The sequence below is a fragment of the Cervus elaphus genome, chromosome 12 (assembly GCF_910594005.1).
Source record: "Cervus elaphus chromosome 12, mCerEla1.1, whole genome shotgun sequence".
Classification (NCBI taxonomy): Eukaryota; Metazoa; Chordata; class Mammalia; order Artiodactyla; family Cervidae; genus Cervus; species Cervus elaphus.
In genome coordinates, this window is record NC_057826.1 from 14,230,027 (window position 1) to 14,255,157 (window position 25,131).

Here is a 25,131-nt window from a genome sequence, read left to right on the forward strand (position 1 = left end):
GGGCTAGCTGTCAGCACAGCAGCACACAGCAACACATCTTTCAGGGTTTCCGAGGAAAGCTTCTAGAACCTCTTTGGAGGGGTAGGTGCCAATCCCAGAGTGGACTTTTTACGGAGACTAAATGTGTTAAGCTGGGGTGTACATATTGGAGTTGAAGACCAGCTGTGAGTGTAAGTAAGTGTGTGTGTACGTGTGTGTGTGTGTGTGTGTGTGTGTGTGTGTGTCAGGAGGAGCAGGCAGGCAACCGCAGAGAGGCAGCCAGGGGAATGGGGAGTGAGTGACTTTAAGAGTGGCCTTCATCCAAGCAGGCTTGGGGTTAGCCCTCCCCGCCCCTCCTTACCCCTGGGCTCCAATGTGTGGGGCCCCGGAGCTGGGCTGTGAATGGCTGGAGGGGCTGCACTCGGGCCAGCTGTCCTCACCCCAAGGTCTGATTTTCTCAGCCCAGACCAATACCACCAGTGCCAGCAGAGCCTCCCTAGCTGCAGCCAGGGCCTCGCTTTTGTTAAGCTCTGGGGGCCAGGCATGCCTGACAATGTGACTGCAGACCTTGGGTCTGGAGCAGGTTAGGAATGCTTTTCCCCACTGGAGCCTCAAAGGGATTTTTCTCTTGAGCCCCACAGACTCCCATGCGGGGGGCCCCCTCTGCTGTGTGACCAAAGGGTGGCTCAGGCTCCTGAAGGCTTGACACCCACACCAGAGACGGGGTGACCTGGCTCCGGATGGGCCGCACCCCCTCCTCCGATGTGTCTGGAGCCATCCTAAGCATGGGTGCTTTCGCCTCTCTTGAAGGTCTTTCTTGCACTTGTGTGTGTCTCCAAAAGAGTTGTCCTTCCTTGTCCTTCTCATGTCCTCACTCCCGTGAGAGGATGGGAACCCATTTCAGCCAGGCTTTCATTCCCCCACCCCCAGCTCACCATCAAGGTCACCAGTAGCCTCCATCCTGCCCAACTCAGGGGTTGCATCCCAGGCTTCATTTTGCTCTTCTGCTCAGCAGTGCTTGGATGAGTTGAGCACTTTGCTGAACACTTTTTTCTTTATTTTTAAACTTTTTATAGTGGAGACATGTTAACACACACGGAAATCAGAACCTGACAGATCTCCAGGTACCCTTTACCCGTGCATCAGCATTGAGCAACTCAAGATCTCTTCCTGACTTCTAATTATGCTGGACAGTTTCAAAGCTAATCCCAGATTTCATGTTCTTCCACCCATTAGGTCTTCAATATGATTTTCTAGTCAATTTTTTTTAACCTCTTAACACTCTTAACCTCTTAACAATGCTATCAGTGTACCTACCAGGATGAACAGTTATCTCCTCAACATCGCCAAATGCACAGTCCATATTTGAATTTCCCTGGTATCTCAACGATGTCTTTCTGCAGCTGCTTTGTTCAATTCAAGATGCAGTCAAGGGCCACATACCATATCTGGTTGTGCCTCTTAAACATCTCATTTTCTTCCAGCCTCCTGTTCTCTGCCCCATGCCATTGATTTGTGGGCAAAACCTGGTCATTTCTTTCATGGCATGTCTGGCATTTGACCTGGCTGGGGCCTCTTGGTGGCGTCTTTGAGCTCACCCCCTCTCTGCCCTGTATTTACTGTCAAGTGTGGTTACAGCTGGACCCCACGCCCTCCCCTTTGAGTCCCTTTCTTCCCTGACTTCCGGGACGCCAGGCTCTCCCGGTTTCCCCCCTTCCTCTCTGCAGCTCCTCCTCAGTCTCCCTTGCAGACTCTCTTCCCCTCTCCCTCCAACCCCCTCCTCACCTCCGCCTGCACCCCTGGAGGTCATGGGCAGTCCCACGCTTTCCACACCATCCGGATGCTGAGGGCTCCAGAGTTCACCCCTCTGGCCTAACTCGCCTCTACTCCAGATTGTCTCCAGCCAGCCGCCCAACATTCGCATCGGGCACCATCTCGAAGGGAACACAGCCCAGGTGGAGCTCTGGGTCTTCTCCCCAGATGTGCTCCTTCCCAGCTTTCTCCACCGTGGTGAACCAGTTTACCTAGTTGTTTAGGCTGAAGAACTGGAAGTCATCCTCACCTCCTTGCTCAAACCTCACGCCAAATCTATCCAGGAATCTGCAAGCCCTGTACCAAATCTCACTTCCTCTCTCCTCTTTCACTTGCCCTGTCCTTCTCTGAGCTACCGTGTGGTTGCTCCAGGCTGCCCTCATCAGAGCCCCCCAAGGGGGCTTTCTGCTTCCGTCTTGTCCCCTCCCCGTGGCTTGTAAGGGGGTGCTGCCTCTTCCCTTCTATGACTCCTCCAATGGCTTGGCCCATGGAGCCCCATTGCCCCCTCAGACCCCACCGCCATCCCCTCTGCCCCTTGCTCACTCTGCTCCGGCCACTGCAGCCTCCTCGCTGGTCCTCGGCCCCTTCATGCATTTGTTTCCCTGCCCCCTTCACGCCACCTCCACTGGCTCACGTGTCTGGTTCCCCGGGAGCTTGTCCCTAGTCCTCCCCATCTCCAGACACTCCCCCATCCTACTTTCTTTTTTTCTTCAAAGTGCTTGTTCTGACATCCCGCTAAGTAAATTTGTTAATTGCACTTACATTCTATTGCAATCGCCTTGGGAAGGCTGTCAGGAAAGGCACTTAGGGCTCTGTGTTTGGAGGGGAGGGGAGACGGGGGTTCAGACCATGGCTGAAGGTGCCGAGCTAGGCGGAAGTGACCCCCGAGGCTGCTCTGTGTCTCTCTCCGACCCAAGAGTAGTACTTACTGCCAAGGAAGGTGATTACCACAGAAGTCATGCCCGCGCTAGGCATTAATCACTGTGAGCCCAACAGCAAATGCTTCTTTGGGCCTAATCTTTGGTTTCCTGCCAGGCACCTGCTATTTCAGCTCTTTGGAGGCAGAGTGAAGGGGCGAGAGGTTATCCAGCCTGTGTGTTTGTAACTAGGTACAGGCCACTGGGGGCTTCGCTGGTGGCTCAGCGTCAAGAATCCGCCTGCTGATGCAGGAGACGCGGGTTCCATCCCTGGGTCGGAAAGATCCCTTGGAGAAGGAAATGGCAACCCGCTCCAGTATTCTTGCCTGGAGAATCCCATGGACAGAGGAGCCTACAGTCCATGGGGTCGCAAAAGAAGTCGGACACGACAGTGACTAAATGACAACCAGCTACAGGGCTACCCCTTCCCTGAGGTGAAGGTGCTGTGAGGTGCTGGGACCAGCTGCCCTGGTTCCGTGATGCTGGGATGGTTTCCTGACGGCTTCAGGAGAGCCTCGCCCACTCAACCCTCCTGCGCCCCAGAGTCACTGGGGGGATTGTGTGAAACAGAGGTGATCGGGCCCCACCTCATAAATTCTGGCTTGTTCAGGGAGGCGGCCTGGACATTAGGATTGTTTACAGTCTCCAAGGAGACTCCCATCGGCAGCCGGAAGAGAGACCCAGTACTTGAGGCTTGAGAGAGGCTAGGCTGGTGGTTGTCAAGGCCACAGTATCTCAGATGTTCAAAAAACAGCCTTTGTTGAAAAAAACCTGCGCGCTATCTTCCCAGAAGTCAGACTCTGCCACGCTTCCCCGGGGCCTTTACAGAGCGAGCTTCGCTGGCAGAATCGGCCAGCATGGAGTTCCCCGACGGCTTTGGGAGGCTGGCAGGGAGCCACCGCAAGCTTGGCCTCCAAAGGCAGAGCCTCCGGGAGCCCAGGGCCCTTCTGCTTCCTCCCCAGCCCTGCAGACGCCAGCCTGGCACTCAGGGTGGTGCTCTAACGCCCTCTTGGGCAGAGACCCATCAAGCTGGCATCCTGGACCGCCCTGGCATCAGGCCTCCCTCCTGGCCATCTGCCCAGTTCCCCCTCCCCAACACCCCCACCCCTGTTTCTAGGCCGTGGAACCTGGCCCCTCTCGTCCGCCCAGGGTGGTCTTCCTGCTCCCCTCTCCACTGAAGCATCTCTTGTGGATTTCATCTGACTCTACTCGGAAAATAATAGTGTTTAGGGGAGAGGGGTCAAGAGGGTGGGGCTTGGGCCCCTGGCCAGGCTCACACCATGGGGAGCTTTGAGCCCACGCCCATGAATGGACCATGAAAGCTTGGGGAGAAGGTCCAGCAAGGGGGCTGGTGCTTGGGAGCACCTCTCGGGAATTGAGCCCTGAGAATGTCCTCGGCCCTCATGGGGGCAGTGACAGAGGACGCCCCCCTCCACGCCCCGTTCCCTCTATCCCTGCAGCTGAATCTACTCCATTCAGTAACGGACCGAGTGACTGACTTCCCATCCTCCTGCTTTCAGGGTGAGGTGACCAGTGCAGGGACATCATACTGCTTAGAGGAAGGCCCAGAATCCTGGTCTCCTGCCCCCCAGGGTAGGGAAGTTTTCCTCCTTGTCAGGGGTATGACAGCTGACATAACCACCCTTTGCTAGAGGGTTTTCTTGTTCCGTTCAGGCCCGATGCGGCAGCCCAAATGCCCAACCTCTCCCTGCCCCTGTGTTGCTGGCCGAGGCTGGTGCAGACCAGAGCCCCGCCTGCTGCCTCTGCTGGGGGCCTCCATGGGTCAAGTCCAGCTGCTCATCAGGCCAAGAGCCAGCTCTCAGGGCCCAGCACTCAGCCTGGGGCTTCTGCTGCCCAGGGGAGGCTGCCTGATGGCTTCTTGGATAGCTCAGGGACCAGAAAGTTCTCATCTACTTCCCAGGAGGTACAGTGGTGAAGAATCTGCCTGCTAATGCAGGAAACACAAGAGACATGGGTTCGACCCCTGGGTCGAGAAGATCCCCTGGAGTAGGAAATCACAACACACTCCAGTATTCTTGCCTGGAAAATTCCACGGACAGAGGAGCCCGGCGGGTTACCATCATGGGGTCGCAGAGAGTCAGACAGAACTGAGCACACACCTTAGCAGGCCGGTCAGGAGTCTCTCAGAGCACCCGCAGTGCAAAGAAAGAGGCAGGTTCACTTCTGGCCTCTCCAGGAGACCAGGCAGCGCTTGGCAGGCCTTCTTCCCCTGTGAGGCCAGCAGCCAGGGAAGCCCTCAGGGCTCAAGGGATTCCCAGGGGGACAGCTTCTGGCCCCAGGCGCCAAAGCCACAGCACAAGACGTGTGCTCCAGCCTGGCCACCTCCGGGAGCTCTGGCTCCTTCCAGATGGACGGGAGGCCCTGCTGGGCGGGTTCAGACGCAGAGCCACAGGCCAGCTGAGGTTGGGAGGACTTGTTTATTCAAGGCACGGTCATAGCGTTAATTAACAAGAAGGTTCGGCGTTCTGGCACATTCCTTAAGTGGTGGTGGCCAAGGGAAGTCCACACGCCCCACTGGGGTCCCCAGAGGATACAATGCTGCTAATAGGCACTTCGCTTCCAGAAGCGTCTGAAGAGGCAGGCAGGTGTGGAGCTGCCCTAGGCCCAGGGAGGGGCGCTTCTCGAAGACTCTAGGCGATCCCCCGTCTGGGAGGCAGCTCCCTCCAGAGAGGAGCAGGTCCGAGGCTCTGGGGGTGGGGGGAGGCCGTGGGGGACAGATGGGGCAGGGGGCGGCTGGGGAAGGGGGCCGTGGATGGTGTGGATGGTGGTAGGCGGAGGCCAGCGGGTGAGACCCCTGTGGGCCAAGGGCACAGGTTGGAAGGGAAATGCCCGAGGGTCTGGCTGTGCCGAGGCGGGCCCCAGGCTCACCCATGCCCCCAGCAGCGGCCGCGCGAGGTGGAGCGACTGTGGCCGGGGCTCCGGCTGGTTGCCCTGGGTCTCCAGGAAGAGTAGAGACGCCAGGGGGCTCGAACGCTCCCAACACCCTCCCCATCTTCTCTCAGAACCAGGCTGCGTTTGACCCAGGTTCAGAGCGGGCAGCCCCAGCCCTGCTGGCGTGTCGTCTGCTGGGACCCTTCCCATATGCAGCTTCCGCTGACTGTGGGGACGAGGGGAGGGCAGCCGCCGCAGGAACGGTCCAGCAGGGACCGCGAGACGGGGGCCAGGTGCCAGCAAGTGGTGCCAAGAGAAGGGGAGCCCTCAGGCCACCTTCCGGCAGGATGTGCCCAACGGACACCTGGGGGCTGGCGGGGTGGGGGGCCTGGAGTCGCCACCTCCCCGTGGCGGACAGGGCCCCAGGCCGGGGGTCCTGACCACTCTGCTCTGGAGGGGACCCTTCCCCTTGACGGCTGGTGAAATGTTTGGGGAGGAGGGCTGTGGGCCTGGGATTATGGGGATAATTTTCTCCTTATTCCGACCTTGACGGGGTAAGATCGCTTCCTCCCCAGCTGACCCAGGTTCTCTCTGGAAATTAGCCCTCGGGCCGAAGTCCCGGTGAGGGCTCGGTGGGGCAGGGCGGGGCGGGGGGAGGGTAGCCAGGGGCTGCAGAGAGCAGGGCTTCTTGCCCCTCAAGTGCTATTTCTCCTCTGGGGTCAAGCTCGGAACTTCTGGAGCCAGGATGTGGGCAGAAGTGAGGCTCAAGTGATCTGGGCTCAGGAGCACCCGTGTACCCGGGAGCCGGTGGCCAACAACCAGGTGAGGGGGACCCGAGCGCCCACCTTCAGGAGGTTGGCCGCAGGGACCCAGACCTTTGGAGGACGGAGCTGAGGAGAGCTCTAGGGCACACAGACCCTGCCTGAAGCGGCTCGTCCCGGTCCACCGAGGCCCCTGCAGCCCATCTCTGTGTCTCCCTCGGCCTGGCCGCCTGGTGGGCCACCTGTCCCCGGAGGCCGAGGCCTGCAACTCCCTGCCTGGGGCGAAGGTGCCACCAGAGTCCTTCCTACTCAGGATTCAGCTTCTCCGGGCCCCGGGTGGTGGCCGCCTTGGGAGGGCAGCCTGAATCTGCCTGTCCGTGGGGGACACCGCCCACAGGGAACCCGCAGTGTCTGAGCCAGGACCAGGCCGGCGGCCACTGGACCGCTCTTCAGTCCAGAGTGCAGGGAGGCCCGGAGAGGAGACAAGGATCCTGCTTGGAGCCCTGGGAAAGGCCAGTCAGTGCCTGCCTGCTCTGCAGCATGGGCTTCTCCTCCTAAGCTATGCCCCCCACCTTGGCTGGGGGCTTAGGCACTCCGATGGGCATGAGGCAGGGGCAGTTCTCAGCGGCCACATCCTTGACCTTGGGGGTCCTCTCATTAGGCCCTGGGGCTTGGGGGAGGCATATCTGGTTTCTCATCACTTGGCATTTTGGGAGAAGACACCCACCCCCCCCTCCCCGCTGCCCCTGCCAACTCCATGAATTCTGCCTCTGGCCCTCCCCGCCTGACAGTAACCAGCCCAGGTTGCTTTCATCAGAATGCACACAGGTCCCATTTAATGAGCCCCGCTCCCCTTGCAGGGACAGACAAGAGAACAAGTCTCTACCCTGCGGCTCCTGGGGACACCTGATGAGGAGCGGGGGACAGAAAGGGGCTCAGTCGCCTCCTTCCCGTCTATGGTCTCAGCCATCCCTTCCTGCCGGTGGGGTGCAGGACTTTCTCCTTGCGGCTCTCCATGCAGGGAAGCTGGGAGGAGGTGGTCCTCCGTGTCTCTCTGGTCCTCCGCAGACCGCAGGGGAGGGATGGGGCTGGCGGGGGTGGGCAGCCACAGAAGCTCCTCGGGCAGGGCAGCTGGTGGAAGGGTGGGGAAGACCCCAGAGAGTCTTCTTCCTGCCTCCTCCCTTAGGCACACCTTCTCCCTTGTGACCCCAGGAAAGCCCTCCTTCAGTCTCTGTGCTCAGGGCTCCAGACACTGTTGCCAAGAGGTGGGGCTTGCCTGTATCTTCCGTCCCATCCTGGGGGGGCCCTTCTAGACTGCCCAGCATCTCCCGTTCGGGCTGGTCAGCAGGCGGGGCCTCCATGTGGCCGAGAGATACAGCCAGGGCTCCGCTGGAGCCTTCCCAAAGTTTGCAGGATGTGTTGGGGGAGGCGGGCCAGGGCACCCTGCTGCCTCTCTCTGCCAGGCCCTTTCCCTGGCAGCCACTCCCGGCTGGAGTCGCCAGGTGGAGGCCTGGGTCCTGGTCAGTGATACTGGCTCTGGTCCCCCAGTTCCAGCCCTTCCTGGAACCGGGCCGAGTCCAGCTCCCTCGAAAAGGCCCTCACACCGCTCTCCTCTTCTCCCTCTTCCGGCTGTCTGCTCATGGTGCCGTAGGTGGGCCGGGCTGGGGAGGAGGCGGGGGTCAGGTTCATCTCCGGCTCTTGCAGCACAGTGGCCACATACAGCTGCTCAGGACAAAGAAGGGAGACAGGATGAGGTCACACCGGGGCGAGGCGAGGTCACGTCTGGGCACGCCCTCACCCTCACCCTCACCCTCCCCGCGCCGCCCCATGCTCAACCTTTAGCAGGGCCCCCACCGCCTAAGCTGTGGCTCCTTCCTCCTCCCCCCGCAGCCCGCATCCTGGCCAGCCCGCCCAGCCCCCTTCCCGGTTGCTCTCAAGCCGTTGCGGGCATCTGCGCGCTCCCTGGACCAGTCAGCGGCCTCCTAACTCCCAGTCCACTGCGCCTCCAGCACACGTGCCATTCGGTTTTGGTTCCAGGTCCAGCTGAACCCACGGGGGAGACGACAGGCTCCCTGACACTGGGGTCTGGGCGGGGGACCCCCATTCCTGAGCTAGTGCGCTTTCTACCGCAGCTTCAGAGATGCATCCAGCACCCCTGGGGTGCGTCACTGGCTGGCCCGTGAATTAGAATTTGAAACTGAGGCTGCCCTCTGAGGGCTTGCTCATGAGACCCGTGAAGTCCAGGCCTGGGCTCAGGAATGCCTGGGACAAAAGCTGAATAGAAAAACAAGAAGCAACAGGGATGGAGCTGTCTGTCGTCCTTTGAAAGGACTTTGAAACCAACTCCCTATTTTGAAAACCGGTAATTATTGGATAGAATGAAACCTTTTCTGTAGGAGTTTATTAGAGTGAACAACTTCACTCACTCACTCACTCAAACAGCCCTAGATAATGAGGGAACATTTTTTTCCACAGTAGAATTTAGATATTTTCATAGGGCCAAAGTCAACCCCACAGATGACTTTTGGGTCCTCCGGGAAAAATGGTAACTGAAAAATGGAAAAAGCCAGCAGTCATCCCTGAACCCAGGAGTCACTTTAGCATCCTTTTTGGCAATAAATGGGATATTATATATCTCCTAGTGTGACACACAGCACTGCCGGTAATGTTCTATGCCCTAGTGTTGAACTTGAATCTTCAATTCCAGCCTTTGAATCTAACTTCTAGTTTTCAGGAAATACAGGAGATACTGTAACCTCCTGTAAGATACCATGAACAAACAGCCAGAAAAAGCCAGAAGATGGGGCCTTCTGCAGGACTACAGGCTGGGTCTCTCCAACAAGTCATAAAATAGAGACGATGCTGAAATAAAAGGGACATGGGCGGGGCCAGATTAATCCAGCACAGACCCTGGGTTGGATCCTGGTTTGGACAAGCTGTAAAATATATTTCTGGACCTGTAGGGCCAGTCAAATATGGACTAGGTATTTGAAGAGGTAAAAACGTATCTATGTAGGGAGACGGAGATTGTTAACTAAAAACGCAGGTTATGAAACAGTGTGCAGTATTACGACATTTTAGAGGAAATAGATATCTGAAAGAATATACATTGAGGTGTCAGTGGTCATTGTAGGTGGTAGAAATACGGACTTTTATTTTCTTATTTTGGCTTCTTTGTTCTTTCTCCCCATAGTTACCTACAACGCTCAGACACCTCTGTTACAATAATGAAAGATTTAAAAAATCAATTCCGATAATTTCTTTAAAACAAAAAAAAATGCTCAAACTCTGGAATCTAGCAGACCTGGTTCAAACTTCGTCCTGCCGTTTCCTTGCACAGCAGTTAGTACCCTGGGGTCTAAATTAAGTCAGGTCTTTGAGCCTGTTTCCTCATCTGTAAAATGAGGATAAAACCCCCCACTGTGTGGGTTAAACGTAAAGATCAAGAGTAAGAATGGTGAAGCATCTAGTTTGCAAGGGTTCAATAACCAACTGCTGACAATATTCTGGAAGGGTCATCTTAGAAGGGCCCCAGGAGAAATGCTACGTGGAGAGAGACTCCTGCTTCGAAACCTCTGTCATCTCCTGGTACTGAAGCTCCGTCTCCCCTGCCACCTCCCAGAGCTCACTGGGCCCTATCTGTGGGGCTCGGTTCAGAGCGAGGCCTGTGGTTCCGTGCACCCGGCGTGGGCACGTCCTCCCACTGTTGGTCTGCCCCTTCCGCCCAGCTCTGCCACGACTAAGGGCCCCCCTCTCCCACCCACTCTGCGAGTGCTGCCCGCTCTGCAGTTGCACCCGGCCCGAAACTGTCTGTGGTTCCCTAATGCCCCGGATTCTCTCTTCTGGGCCTTTGCACAGGCTGGCCCTGTTCCTCAGGTGCTCTCCCTGACAGCCTCTTCCACCCGGCAACCCCTAGCTCTCCCGTGCCTGGAGTCTGGTTAGACGTCCCCTCCTCCAGCAAGCCTTCCCTGAGTGCCCAGGGCTGGCTGGTGCCCTTCTTCAGTGCTCCTCCAAGGCACCCTGGCATCGGGGCACGGGCTGACCCAGTACCCAGCTCAGTGCATGTCTCGGCGGCCCGGCATCCACCCTTGTGGCTGGTTTCGGGCATGCGCTCATGCCCGTCTCCAGGCTGAGCCACGGGGGTGGGAGCCAGCGCCCAGCCTGCTGGACCCCTGCACTTGGAGTCCAGCCTCGTCTCCTCTCAAGCTGACAGGCTCACTCGTCTTACCATTCCGTGCAGACCTCCAATAGCTCGCGGCAGCTCTGTCCGCGCCACGCTGCCTGGGACCCGCGCCCTTGGCGGCAGCCTTCGGTCCTGAGGCCGAAGGACCCCAGCAGGCCCCTGCGTCTACACGACTGAGCTCGCTGAGGCTGAGTCCGCCCTGCCCTTTCTCTTCCTCTCTGAGCTCCTTCTATAGAATGTCCTGGAGAAAGTCCCGGATCTTCTATCTTTCTGAACGCTCTTCAGCCAGGGCCACGGCAGCAATCTGACCTGGGCCAAGTCCTGCTGCGTCAGACGGGGGGAGGCCCGGGCTCCCCGTCTCCTCCCCGAGACCCAGGGTGGGCTCTAACCGCTGGTGCCCCCACGAGGCTGCTGGAGAAGCCCATCCCTGTAAGCACCCCACTCCCCACCCCGACCCGGCCCAGGGCACTGACTCACAAGCGAGGTTGGCGTGGAGGAGGTGCTGCTGGGCTCCAGGTCAAACACCGTCTCCGTCTCCTCGGGCTGCGGCAGTGGGAGAGGCGGGGAGGGTCAGTGAATGCCGCCCCCGCCGCCCTCCCCATATCCAGAGAAACCCGGACCCTAATCTCAGGCTTAAGGGGCCCCTCGCTCCCCTTCAACTCATCTTCTGTTTTTCCAGACCTGCAGCCCAGCAGGCCAGGCTGAACCCTCAGGGGACAGAGTGAGGACCACGATGCTGGGGAGACCCTTCTGGAAGGTTCCATCCCCGAGGACCACGATGAGAGCTATGGGAAGCTGTGGTGCAAAGATAAGCCTGCTGCTTTGACTTCAGGGGGGGCCCTGACTTCAACAATACCCTCCTCCCTGCCAGAATTTCCCTTTTATCTGAGATGAAGGTCTAAGTCCTCTGTCACCTTCTCTCTCTAGAGTGGACACCTGAGCAACCAGATCCCACAACATTGTTGTATTGGGAAGAGCCAGAGATGATGTCTGCCCAGGTGCTTCGTTAGCATGGACTCAGGCCAGGGGATGGAGGAGGGTCTGGGGAGAAAGGAGAGTAAGTGCCTATGCCGGGGCCCCAGAGATGCGACCACCGGAAGCAAGAAGATCCTCTTCTCAGAGGCTCCCTTCTCTGGCTCAGTAGGATGCTAGTACTTGAAATCAACTTTCTTTCTTATTTAAATTCATTTGAAAAGGAAATAATTCACTATTATAAACAGAAATCCTGTGTCAGCTGCCATAAACAAGGTCAACCAGAAAAATACAGGTGTAACCGTGAAAAACAGAACATGTTTCAGTCCACTGGAAATCATTCCACTACGCTTCTAAAGTCACCCCACTTTAGGAAGTGCTGAGCTAGAGCACATAGTTCTGTTGGCATGGGTGGGTTCCCTTCTCTAACAACTGGCTGGGCCCCGAGACCCTAATGCTGGGAAAGATTGAGGGCAGGGGGAGAAGGGGGCAACAGAGGATGAGACGGTTGGATGGCATCACTGAGTCAATGAACAGGAGTTTGAGCGAACTCCAAGAGATAAGAAGGACAAAAGGCCTGGCGTATTGCAGTCCATGGGGTTGCAAAGAGTCGGACACGACTTAGCGACTAAACAACAATGCTGGCAAAGACTCAAAGGAGTCATGGGGCCCAGAGAACCAGGCCTCCCCTCCAGGCAAGATCAGAGTATCCTGAGATTCTTCAAAGGGAGATGTTCCCCTTCCCCAGGGTATCATCCTTACCACCCCCTCTTTTACTCCTTCACTCCATCCTTTCTCTCAACCCTCCATCCCTTGGAATGGTCCCAGCAGCTCTGTGGCTGGACAGGCTCACATCATAGGAAGGATGGGCCAGCAGCCTGTGGTTTGGAGGAGACGTCAGTCGGGGGAAGAGGAGAGGACAACTGTCTTCCGCCCTGGGAGGCGTGATGATTCGGGGGCCAGTCCAAGGACACACACAGTACGCACACCCAGGACTGCCTGCCCATCCCACCGTCAGAGGGAAAGGCAGGGGCCTCTCGTTGCTCTGATGCTGTGGATGCCCCAGGCAGGAGGGGGTCCTCGAGCTGTGTGCACCCTGGGGAGAACTTGCGGGAGGAAAGGCAGGCTGGCAACTCACCTCATAGTTACTCATTTTCGACATCCTCCCCATGAAGGTGGCAACGCAGGCCATTATTATGGAAGCAACAAGGGTGGTAAGGCAGAAGATGGTGATGGCATGCCGGGACCCTGCAAGGAGAAGGAGCGGCATGGGCTTGGCGCCCGAGGACCAGAGCTGTGTGCAGGGCGCTGGCAGAGATGCTGGCCCAATTGACATATGCCTGGGGCCCCAGCTCGGCACCTGTGGAGTTTGGAGCCCAGGGCGGAGACGTCTCTGCCCAGCTCTCCCCTTAACCACAATCAATGAGCCCCACCCAGGGACATCATCCCTCTGTGCTACCTGACCAGTTTAGAACCCAGCATCTGGCAGATTCCACAAAAAAAAATTCATTGACTCCTTAAACAGCCACTTAAGTGCCCATAAACGTCCCCCTAGAGGTCAGCTACCTTCCATATCATGGTCCCTGGGAAGTATTTGAGTCATTTATGTCACTCCCTCAGGTCACTCATTTATACCCCTGTCCCCAGATGCAGTGACTGACCCACACCTTTCCTTGTAAGCCCTGCCCCCCTTTTTTTAAAAAAAAATTCTTTTAAATTTTATATTGGAGTAAACTTCCCTGTAGCTCAAACGGTGAAGAGTCTGCCTGCAATGCAGGAGACCCAGGTTCGATCCCTGGGTCAGGAAGATCCTCTGCAGAAGGAAATGACAACCCACTCCAGTATTCTTGCCTGGAGAACCCCACGGACACGGGAGCCGGGCGAGCTACAGTCTGTGGGGTCACAATCAGTCGGACAGGACTGAGTGACTAACGTGACTACTACTACAGTTGATTAACAACGTGGTGTTAGTTTCAGGGGTACAGCAAAGGGATTCAGTTATTCATATACAGGTATCTATTCTTTTTCAAATACTTTTCCCCATAGAAGTTATTACAGGATATTGAGCAGGGTTCCCTGTGCTATCCAGCAGGTCGAGGTTGGTTATCTGTTTTAAAAAATAGCAGTGTGTACATATCCCTTCTGAACTCCCACTATGTCCCTCCCTACTGTTCCCCCCTGGTAAAGATAAATTCAACCTCTAAATCTGTGAATCTGATTCTGTTTTGCAGATAAGTTTCTTTGCATCATTTTCCGCATATAAGCAGTATCATATGAAGTTTGTCTTTGTCTAACTCTCATAAGCCCTTTTGAAGTAAACATACTCTATTACGTGTGCTAACAGCACGGAAAAGCAATTCAGAATTTAAGAGTCACTTATGTTTTGTTTGGGGATGTTGGGTAACTTTTTCATAGCAGGAGTTTTCTAACTACATGAATATTTAAAAATCAGTCTTTACAGTCAGAGTTATTGCAAAATGATGTTTATCATTGTGTTTTTATAAAAGCAAAAAATGGTAAACAACTTCAACATCCCAACAATGGTGACCTGACTAAAACTGGCAGAAATTAATGCAGCCATTAAAAGACACGTGTTCAAACAGTATTTTAACAATGCAAAGAAACTGCTCGGAGCATAATGTTCAGTGAAGAAACTCAGGATATAAGTCTGACTAGAATAAAACGGACCCACAGTTTTGTAAAGTCAATCAGTAAACCCCCTCCTACTTTTTCCTGTCCTCTAAAACACATGCACAGAGTGAGCTCTGGGAGCAGCAGACAGGAGGCTGTAGGTGAGATAACAGTCATTCAAACTCTAACCTTTCCATTTTCCCCCCCTATTTTTGATAATAAATCTGTAGTCTTTTATACCTAGAAGAAAAGTCTTATTAAAAAATGAAGTCTGCCAGGGGCTTCCCAGATGGCTCGGGGTAAAGGATCTGCCTGCCAAGGCAGGAGATACAGAAGATGAGGGTTTGAACCCTGAGAAGATACCCTGGAGTAAAAAATGGCAACCCACTGTCAATACTAAAGGAAATCAACCCTGAATATTCATTGGAAGGACTGATGCTGAAGCTCCAATACTTTGGCCACCTGATGCGAAGAACTGACTCATTGGAAAAGACCCTGATGCTGGGAAAGATTGAAGGCGGGAGAAGAAGGGGATGACAGAGGATGAGGTGGTTGGATGGCATCACTGACTCAATGGACATAAGTCTGAGTAAACTCCAGGGAGTTGGTGATGGACAGGGAGGCCTGGCGTGCTGCAGTCCATGGGGTCGCAAAGAGTCAGACACAACTGAGCGACTGAACTGAACTGACTGATGATAGATACTATAATATTTTATTTCCTGCCAGCCTTGAGTTAGAATGAAGGAGTAGGATGTTTTTGTTGTTGTTTTTTTCCCTGAAAATTGTAAACCGAAATGTATATGGTTTGGACCACACCGGTGCTACCCTTAACTTCCAAGGTCAGCCAGGACTCTTAACAGGAGCTGGGCCTACAGAAGGCGCTGAGTGTGGCCGTGCTCCACAAGGGACACCTCACTCCTCCCTGGGCTTGGTCTGCTTCGACAAGAGTCGTCGGTGAGGCGCGATGGAGCGGTGGGGGAACAGACAGAGGTGGGGTGGCCAGGGCGGGGTGCTCGGCACGTACCTAGGCGTAGGACGGAAAAGAAGAGCATCCAAACCAGCCCCAGGAGCGGTGCGAAGATGGCCTGGTGGATGGCGGCCATGTGGATCTGCTCGTTGAGTTTGGTGGGCGCATACGAGTAGTACATGTTATAGCGGTCCGTGATGTGCTTCATGCACAGGTAGAGCAGCCCTGGGGGCCGGCAGATAGAGGCAGGCTCAGAGGCCATCCCAAGACCCTCCCCTCCCCCCCGGGCCCGAGATGCCAGACGCAGGTCAGCCAGAGCAGCAAGGGGGCCAAGGACAGGCTGTGGGAGCCCCATGGGGCTGATCTCGAATGCCTGGCTGCTTCCCTTGAATCCTAGAACCTATTCTGTCCTTTTGGTAAGTGGTCATTCCCTAACAAGCATTCTCTGTAAATAGCCATCCAACTCCGGCCCCCCTGACCGACCTGGCCCCCTCCCCTGCCCTTCTGATTGGCTGGCCTGGGGTCTCCTCCTGAGCCAGCAGGGAGCCGGATGCTCTGGGGCTCCCAGTTGCAAGGGGGGGGGGGGGTGTAGCTCTCCCCGGGGGGCCTCAGGGGTGACTCACCGAAAGGAGCAATGATGGGGCAGGTGATGCTGTAGGCCATCACCACACTGAAGACATTCATCATCCATGCGTACTCGCGCCCGAACTGGAAGTCCATGGCCTGGTTCTGGGGCAGAAGGCAGGGTCTGCTTGGCTTGGCTGCTTCTGCAGCTCCTCATCCGGCAAGGCAGCCTCCCCTCCGAGCCTGGTGTTGGAGGAGCACCTCACCCTTTCCACCCACCAGGCCTCCCAACCTCAGGTCACTCCGCACTTCCAACAGGCAACCCCCAACTCCAACACCCGCCCAAGGGAAGCTCCAAGGGCTGTGTCAGGGAAGGGCCTGGCCCTCACCATTCGGATGTGCACTCTCTCTGGCTCCGACCTGGAGAAGACGAGGCGGATGGTGTACAAAAAGAGTGACCCCAGACGCATCAGCTCCATGCCTGTGCCAATAAAGGCTGCCGTGATGACGTAGTTGACAAAGAAGGCGCCATTGTCTGGCAGGAACACACACCTGGGTGTGGAGGAGGGCGGGAGATGGCCACAGAAGCCGGAGAAGAGGGGGAGGGCAGAGACGTTGGGAGCAAAGAGGAGAGAGAGGAAGAGAATTGAAGGGATGGGCAGGGGGTGGAGGTAGAGACGGGGAGAAGAGCTTTCAAATACAGTCATCCCTTGGTATCCGCGGGTGGTTGGTTCCAGGAGCCCCTGCGGATATCAAAATCCAGGGATGCTCATGTCCCTCATGTGAAAATGTCAGTAATATTTGCAGATAACCTATGCCCATCCTCCTGTGTACTGTCTCTAGATTATCTGTAGTACCTAACACAATGTAATCAGCTGTAAATACAACTAGATGCTATGCAAATGGTTGCCTCCACACGGCACATTCAAGTTTTGCTTTTGGAAACGTCCTAGAATTTTTTTCCCTGAATATTTTGATCAAATCTGAAGACGTGGAATCTGTGGATATGGAAGGCTCACTGTATACATGCGTTTCCAGCCCAATGTAACTTAAACAAGGGCCCTTTTGAGCAAGGAGAGGTGTGGTGTACAGCAAGTGTGGATGATCTAGGACACACATGTACTGGCTTGATCTACAGAAGGGCTGTTAAAGAAAACAAAAATAAAGAAGGGCTGTTTGACTGGATCCACAGACCCTGGAGAGTTCATAGGTAGACTTTTGGGGGTCTGTGACCTTGAATAGGGAAAAGATTGCATCTTCACTTTCTGCAGGTTAGCACTTCCTTCCATTAAGAGCGTGGGCAACAAGTCACAGGCATGTCAGCCACGGCTGTGAGTCTGTCACCAGTTGAACTGAGGTATTTTCATATCATGTTGTATTTATTGCTGAGCTCTCACAATATCATTTGCACTCATCTCTTCAAAATGATGCTAGTTATTAGGCCACTAAATTAGACATGTTACATTCACATGATTGAGATTTTCCTGTCTGTACATGTGTAGCTAGCTGGCCAACTTCAACTAAGAGCCTTTCAGCCACCTGAATGGATTTGTCACACTACCTGTTCTCACATTGGTGACCCAAGCATCTCTGTCGTCTATACAGTTCTGACAACTCCCTCAAGAAGAAAAATCTGTGAGCCCCTGCACATATTTCAGAACTCCTTCAAAAGCTAATCTTGAAGGCATCAAAGTTGAGTCAGAAACTCACAATTCTTTTCTTTCTCATATATTTACAAACTGTATTAAAAATAATGACCTAGCCAAAGATGAACTCACTCATCTTGGGAGAAACTAAGCTTATTACCATTACAGTTTAATTGTAGAAAGCTTGGAGAATTCTGGTTCTTGCCCTATAAAGCAAGCTATGAAAGCTTGCATGGCATTGGCAACAGCACATCTTTGAAAAATTGGGACTTTCAACATTTGTAACCCTAAAAACAAAACAAAGCCATACAAAAAGAGAAACTGGCTGGATGTCCAACAAGACCTGCATGTTGCCTTGTGAAAAATCCACTCCTCTGTTCCAGTTGAATATTCTTCTTTTAGCTAAGTTAACATCAGCTTTCACATGGATGCCTTTAAAACAATAAAATGTAACTTTTGCTTGCTTCCATTTAGAATACATTGGCCTGTTATTAAATGTGTTAACAGAGATTGTATCACACATTTGAATTCTAAAATATTTTCGGTAACTATATTTTGACACAACCGGTTTTCGTTATAGCCCAGCTATTTTGTACATTTAAAGAACTCTGGGCTTCCTGAGTGGCTCAGTGGTAAAGAATCTGCCTGCCAATTCAAGAGACAAGGGTTCAGTCCCTGGTCCAGGAAGATCCCACATGGCCCGGAGCGACTAAGCCGTGTATCTTAACTATTGAGCCTGTACTCTAGAGCTAGGGAACCACAACTTCTGAGCCCACTTGCCACAACTACTGACACCCGAATTCTAGAGCCCGTGCTCCTCAACAAGAGACACCACCACAATGAGAAGCCCACGCTGCAACAAAGAGCAGACCCCACTCTCAGACTAGAGATAAGCCCCTGCAGCAGTGAGGACCCAGCACAGCCAAAAATAAATAATTTTTTAAAAAGAAATCTAATCAGAATCAACCCAACATTGTACAGCAATTATCTTCCAATTAACAAATATATATATAAGAAATCTACTCAGAGTATATATAAAACTGGCAAAATCTGAATACGCTCTGTGGATTGTATCGATATCACTTCCCTGGTTTTGATACTGTACCTCAGTCATGCAAGATGTGACCATTGGGGGAAACTGGATGAAGGATATATAGGACTTTTTTTTTTTTTTGTGGCAATTTCCTTTGAATCTACAATTATTTTAAAAACTTCATTCAGAGGAGTCGTCCCTAGGCTTTACCCCCAAAGGGGTTCATGGCACGGGAAACATTAAGAGGCTGCTTAATCAGAGTGTGGGCACGCATTCATCTCTACCTATATGAGCAGATAAAGGATACGCATATCCAGCTGGTATGAACCCACAAAAGCCGCGTGAACACTGGGAGTACACCTGAAACATGCATGCTATTACTCACTGGAACCTGACGGAGGCCTGCTCCAGATAGTAGATGTCAAAGAGCCAGCGGAAAAAGACATCCAAACTAGAAGCAAGAATAAAGCAGACCCTGCAGTTAGTGAATCGATGAACTAAGGCCTGGGGTTCGGTTTCTCTTGGGCTGGCTCCCCTCCTTCCAACCTCCCTTGCCTACTCCCCGCAGACTCTCGCACCTCAGTCCTCCAGCTGGCCAGTCCACACTGCCTCTCTTCCTAATCCTGGGCCACCCCGCCCCTAAATCTTTGACCTTTCCACTCAAGGCCTCCCCTCTAGCAAACCTTTGCCAGCCATTTCTCCCACAGCACTCTCTCCCTCTTCTGAATTTCTACTGCACATTTTCCCCACCTCGGGCTTCCAGGCAGCTGGTAGGTATGGCTTGTCTCCCCAGCTGGATGAAAAGCACTTTGAGGGCAGAGTTCATGGCTGACAGCTTAGAGTTCACATGATACCTGGCTCATGCTAGGCTCATGACAGGCACTGGACTGTCATTTGAGGAATGGGTTTGCAGCAACCACAGGTGGGCCTACAGTATCTGAAGGAGGAGGTTCTGACTCTAGGGTGAGCCTGGCTGAGAGAGGAGAGATATTTGGAGGTGAGGTACCTGGTCAGTCCCATAGAGGGCAGAATGACCACCATGAACACCAGAAAGATATAGCACTTGTGCACCATGATCAGATTCTGACTTGATCTAGAAGGAAGCAAAGAGAGACATGATAAAAACCAAATGGTGGACTGCAGAATGGAGAGAGAGAGATGGCTACCTGGGCTAGAAAACAGTTTCATAGCGCGTGCCAATGCCATTTCCACGGAGCACTGAGGGCCGTGCTGAGTCTGGGAGCAGCAGGAAAAGAACGGCATGATCAACTAGTGATGTCTGCCTTGGGCAGAAGAAAGGGAAGGGAAGGCTCACACATACATACACTTGATGCCCCTGTTGCAGGGACATCACTAACAATACTCAGAATCCTTGCAGCAATTCAATAAGCAACATGAGCCTTGGCTGTAGGAAAGCCCAGGAAGGATTTCTGTTATGAGAAACATCCTGGCTTACTGCCTGATAGGATGATAGAAACTTTGGGGGCAGGAAATAACTTTTGAGACCCATGCAGCCTTCAGTCCAGAGCAGGTCCATTTTGCCCCAAGATATAGTAAATACTTCCTAACTAATTAGCTCCCACCACACAACTATTAGGGCTAATAAACAGGGAGGGGCTCTTTGACTGTTTAAAATATGGCACCGTATGGGCTACACAGGTCTTCAGTCAGATCGAGGGCATGGGCTCCTCTGTGATGACCGTAGCAGCCCTTCTGACATTTTTCAGACAAGTCCTGCTCTCTCGCTCCCATCCTCCACCCTCTCCCTGGCATTCCTGGCACTGGCCATTTCTGCCCACGGCTCCAGGCCCTCAGTGCGTGGCTGGAAGATGAGGGAGCAGCCTGAGGAGGGCTTGGTTTCAGGTATCTCAGCATCCCTGAGACAAACCAGTCCCTGCTTTCCAAAGACAAAAGTATCTGTTACTTTTTTGGGTTGGATTTGGGCATAAAGCCATCCCGCATCAATTCCATTCCCCAGGTGAGATGGGAAGCTGGAGCACCGGGTTGGTGGGGACGGGGGAGCAGGGGAAGAAGCTGGTGCCAAGGGCAGGATAAGAGGGGAGGCCCCCAGCTCACCTAGTCCAGTGGGCTTCAAGGAAGGCGGAGAGATAGACGATCAGAGGCAGTGTCACCGTAAAGGCCCAGAGCAACACAGAGGGGAAGAACTGGGTCACGATGGGGCTCTGTACAGGTGGATGGAGGGGGGCCAGAGAGACGTCAATGCAAGAAGCCCCCTCCCCCTCACAGGCCTCCCCTGCCTTCTCCCACACCTCTGGCCACTTCTCCAGCTCAGTCCCAGAGCAGGCCTCGTGTCCCTGAGGCTGCACAGTGGGCTAGGGCCTTTCTCACTCAGAATCTGCCTGGCTGGGGCAGCCAGAGGCTGACATCTCAAGGTCAAGGGGCATCCCCAAAGGGTGCAGGCCTCCTATGCTGAGGTCACTGGAGGGATGGCCTAGGCTGACCCCACCAACTTGGCCCCAAGGCCACAGCCACCTGCTGTCACTCAGGGAGGAGACACTCAGACTTTAGGGAGGAGACACTGCTTTTACCGCGATGTGTATGAGACATGGTGGAGAAGGGGAAGGTATGGTGTGAGAATCCCCGGGCAGAGCTGTGGTGCCCCAGCCTGGGGCCTGTTGTGAAGCTGACAGAGGAGGGGGGCAATGGGAAGCAGCAGCACAAGGGCTTGGCTTGACTGTGTGCATGTGTGTGCACATGTGTGCATGCATATGTGTGCTGAGTATGCACATGTGTGTGTGTGCCTGTGTGTGTTTTGCTGGAACAGGCATGGAGATAACATGAAAGAAGGGGCCTTCTAGGGTCACTGCAAGTGTGCCTATGTGTGCATGCATGTGTGCTGTGTGTGCACATGTGTGTGCCTACGTGTGTTTTGCTGGAACAGACACGAGGATAACATGAAAGAAGGGGCCTTCTAGGATCATTGCAAGTGTGCATGTACGTGCATGTGTGTGCATGCATGTGTGTTGCGTGTGCACGTGTGTGTGCATGCCTGCGTGTTTTTTGCTGGAACAAGCATGGGGATAACATGAAAGAAGGTGCTTTCTAGGATCATTGCAAGTGTGTGTGTGTGTGTGTGTGCGCGTGCATGTGTGCGCATGTGTGCTGCGTGTTCACGTGTGTGTGTGTGTGTGTGCCTGCGTGTGTTTTGCTGGAACAGGCATGAGGATAACATGAAAGAAGGGACCTTCTAGGATCACTGCAAGAGCCCTGAGGCTACAGAACTTGGATATGGGCCCATCCAGTTCCTCGGAACTCCTCTATGCATATGGCAGGGACTGCTCTTGTGGACCAACCTGGGGTCTGTGTGTCCAGAAGTGAGGCAGTGGAACCAGAGCCAGAGGGCCTGCTCCTCTTGAAGGGCTGCCCTAGAACTAACCTCCATCTTCCCCACCCTCGCCTTATCTTCACACCAAGGACCTCAGCTCTAGAGAACATGGGGTGAATGGAGCTGTCATGCGCGCCCCACCCTCTGCGGCTCTTTTGTACCTCTAGCTTGACCCAATCTAAAGAAGCCCTCCAAGCCCATCCCCCCAAATTCCCCCCAGAACTTGCCTAAGGCTCCCCTACCCTTTAGCCCTAGTCCCTAAGAAGGGCAGTGGTTCACACGCATCCTCTTTAGGGCAAAGGAGACCCTGGGCCCCCACATATGCCACTGCCAGGGCCACAATTGCATGCGCTCTGGAGTCACATCTCAGTGGGCCCCCCATCCCATCCTCGCCAGAGTTCTTCCTTTGTCTCCCGGGGGCCCCCATGCCTGGCCTGAGTGGAGGAGGCACCTGCAAATTCTCGATGGGGCGGGTGACGTTGTACAAGTCGATGGTGTTGATGATGATGGCAGGCGTGGTGAGGAAGAAGAAGAGGACGAAGAGGAAGGCGTTGATTGCGATAAAGCGGGCCCACCAATGGAAGCGGCGGACGGACAGGTGTTTCCTGGGTGGGATGGAGGAGGGAGACGCACTTAGGACCTTGGGTCTCAGCCCGCAGACACAGCCACGCTGCTTTCTGCGTGCCAGCTGTGGACCAGGCTGCCCTGGTCTAATTCAACCCTGCGGGCCCATGCCTGCATGCGACAGCCCTAAGCCTTCTCCTATCACACCACTGGTAAGGCCCTGAATACATCCCACAGGTGAGCCAAAAGAATTATCTGAATTCTTTCCACAGGAAAAACCTTTTCCCCAAAGGCTGGGTGCCTTCTGTGCTTGTGGTGGGGTGGGCTTGGGGGCGGGCAGAGGCTGTGATGCCCAGGAAAGACACAGCCCAGCAGGGGCCATATGTGAAAGAGGAGGACAGGCCCTGATTCTTTTCCTCATCCTACAGCCTTCTTCCATCCCAAAGGAGCTCTAGGGAGAGCAGACAGACAGAGAGGGCTTACCAAATAATTTCTTTGGGGTGTGGGGCACGGACTACCCTCCACTGGTAGGATTTGACGATGGTGGTCACTGAGGACTCTTTGGGGGACATCCCACAGTGAATGAACTTGTAATCCTGCAGAATGCTGCGGAGACGGGGGAGGAGACAGAAGTCTGGGGGTGAGGAACTCTTGGAGACTTGGATATGTCCCTCCTGTCCTTCTAGGTGGGCAGTTCCTCAGGCCTGGTCACTGGAGGAAAGGGTGTTAGACGGATGAACTGCCCAGGAAAAGAGGGGACCATGTAGCTCTCAGTTCATGTTTTGTCCCCCTAATGGTAGTGACGGCACAAAGACACGCTCTTTCCGTGAGGCTGACAGGGGAGGTACTCATTTAGCCTCCTCTTAATATCAAAATAGCTACCGACTGTTGAGTTCCACCCAGTGCCTGACATGGAGCTAACTGGTGAGTCCCATCATCTTGACTGCATAGATTACTGAAGACACAGCCAAAGAGGGGCAGGTGCTGGCACTGCAGCCCCATCGTGGGTTCCTAACTCACACCTGCTGTAATTAAACCTTAGATCCCTCTCTACTGAGTGATGGTTCTCAGAAAGATATGTAGCTGTCTCACACACACTAAACAGAACACATATTCCTTCTTACCCTTCCAGGAGGTGGACAAGGAAGATATAAGTAACCAAATTTGATGAATAAGAAACTTGAGGGTGTAACTAACTTGCAAAATTGCACTTGATCTGTTTGCCCTGAATTCTAGCCTGTGCCACTGTTCCTCTGCAGGGTCAGGGGGGGTGAGAACAAAGCCTTGTGAACGATCAGGCTCCCTGGGGGAGAGGATGGCTCCATCGTCCTTAAAAGACTGATTTTTGAGGCTCCTATGTATTTGACCCAGGCCTAAGATTCTTTCCAGAACATTCCAGAGCGGACCTCATCCATTCCTTATCACGATGGGGCTGCCAGTGGCTGGGGCAGAGGAGGGAGGAGCCTGCAAAGCTATGAAACAGAGAAGGCTTGCAGAGGAGAGGAGAGCAGGAATGGCAATTGGGTCTTCTTCTGACTCTGTCACTCGCGGTGAGGGGAAAGGTGACGGAGGGGCGATGGGAAATGAGGGGAGGAAAATGGGTATCATTCGTGTCAAGGCCTGGAAGAGGAACCAAGAGGTCAAGGGCTAGGCTCACCACTTCTGGGCTGAAGCAAGGATGTACGGGGGTGGGAAGCCCAGGGCCTGGGCGTGTCTGGAGACAAGCCGAGCCCTGCAGCTGGGGGAAGACGCACACGGCCATGCTCTGGAAAGCAAGACGGCGGCTGCGGTGCCCATGGCGGGGCCGGGGAAGAGGGCAGAGCCCGGCTCGCCGGTGGGAGGCGCTCTCGCTTCCTCCCCTCGGCTGGAATGGGGGTGGGAAAGGATGGATTCGGAGAAGCAGAGGCCCGCTCCTGGGGCCGGGCTGGGCGCAGCAAGCAGCTGCCCCCCACCCCCCACCCCAACCCGGCACTCACTGCTTCGTCATCCTGGAGTCCTGGAAGGTGACGAAGATCAGGTCCAGACGGTTCAGCCGCGCGCGGTTGAGCTCAGCGTTGAATTCATCAGTCAGCTGCTCCTCCAGCTCGCTGTAGTACTGTTCTGCGTCCACCTAGGCGGGGCGAGACGCGGCCGTCAGAGCTGGAGCCGGCAGGGCTCCAGGAAGGCCGCCTCACTCCCCGCGGGGCGCAGGCCGGTGTGTGTGGGGGGCGGGGGTCTTGGTTCCATCCCCAGCTCCCTGGGAAGCCTGGCAAAAAAGCTCAGGCCCCCAGGTGGGCTCCCAGGTCCCAGCTCTCCAGGAGGAAGAGACAGTGGCTCTGAAACAAGCTCCCTGCTCTTAGATCTGGGGAAAGGGAGGCTTCCTCAGGGGCAAGGGGGTGCCTTTGGCCTCAGGGTGGACACTGGAGGAGCGACAGAATGTGCCTGCAGCCCTTTCAGGCGAGGGAATCATGCTTTTTTTCTGAACTGGCTAGATGAGTTCAGTCCTGCCAAGGCCTCCTTCTAGCCACATGGGTGGGGTGATAAGATGGAGACCACGGCTTTCAAATGTTCCCGCCCCAGCTCTGTGAACGCCGGAGGCTTGGCAGCCTGCTGTGTCCTTGCTGGTCCTCCCCACCAAGCCCCGAAGGGAGCAAGAACCAGCCCTGGCCTGGATCACTCTGGGAGGGGGAGGCCCAGAGAAAGGCTCCTTTGCCTTCTCAACAGGGAGACGGGACATGCCGGAAAGGAGAACGCGAGCCAGGGCCCGCTCTGAGTGGAGTCTGCGGCCCAAGGATGCAGGCCTGGAGTACTGCCAGGGGCCGGCGACGGAGCCTGGAGCCCCGGTGCCCCAGCCCCTGTGCCGCGTCCCCGATGCCTGCACCAGT

General features: G+C 54.7%; 1 protein-coding gene across 5 annotated transcripts in view; it reads right to left on the reverse strand.

Annotated features, from left to right (window-relative positions):
- Nucleotides 1–5,127: 5,127 nt before the first annotated feature.
- Nucleotides 5,128–25,131, reverse strand: part of TMEM63C (transmembrane protein 63C) — a 73,592-nt gene continuing 53,588 nt past the window's right edge. For all 5 annotated transcript variants that reach the window (XM_043920401.1, XM_043920399.1, XM_043920397.1 and 2 more), the window contains 12 exons: nt 24,244–24,377; nt 22,751–22,873; nt 22,155–22,308; nt 20,434–20,540; nt 19,364–19,450; nt 18,743–18,808; nt 16,068–16,230; nt 15,738–15,843; nt 15,172–15,339; nt 12,655–12,764; nt 11,022–11,087; nt 5,128–8,083 (listed from right to left, as the gene is read on the reverse strand). In XM_043920401.1, the coding sequence (XP_043776336.1) occupies nt 7,883–8,083; nt 11,022–11,087; nt 12,655–12,764; nt 15,172–15,339; nt 15,738–15,843; nt 16,068–16,230; nt 18,743–18,808; nt 19,364–19,450; nt 20,434–20,540; nt 22,155–22,308; nt 22,751–22,873; nt 24,244–24,377 (1,485 nt within the window). In that variant the 3' untranslated portion in view covers nt 5,128–7,882. The remainder of the gene's footprint in view (nt 8,084–11,021; nt 11,088–12,654; nt 12,765–15,171; nt 15,340–15,737; nt 15,844–16,067; nt 16,231–18,742; nt 18,809–19,363; nt 19,451–20,433; nt 20,541–22,154; nt 22,309–22,750; nt 22,874–24,243; nt 24,378–25,131) is intronic.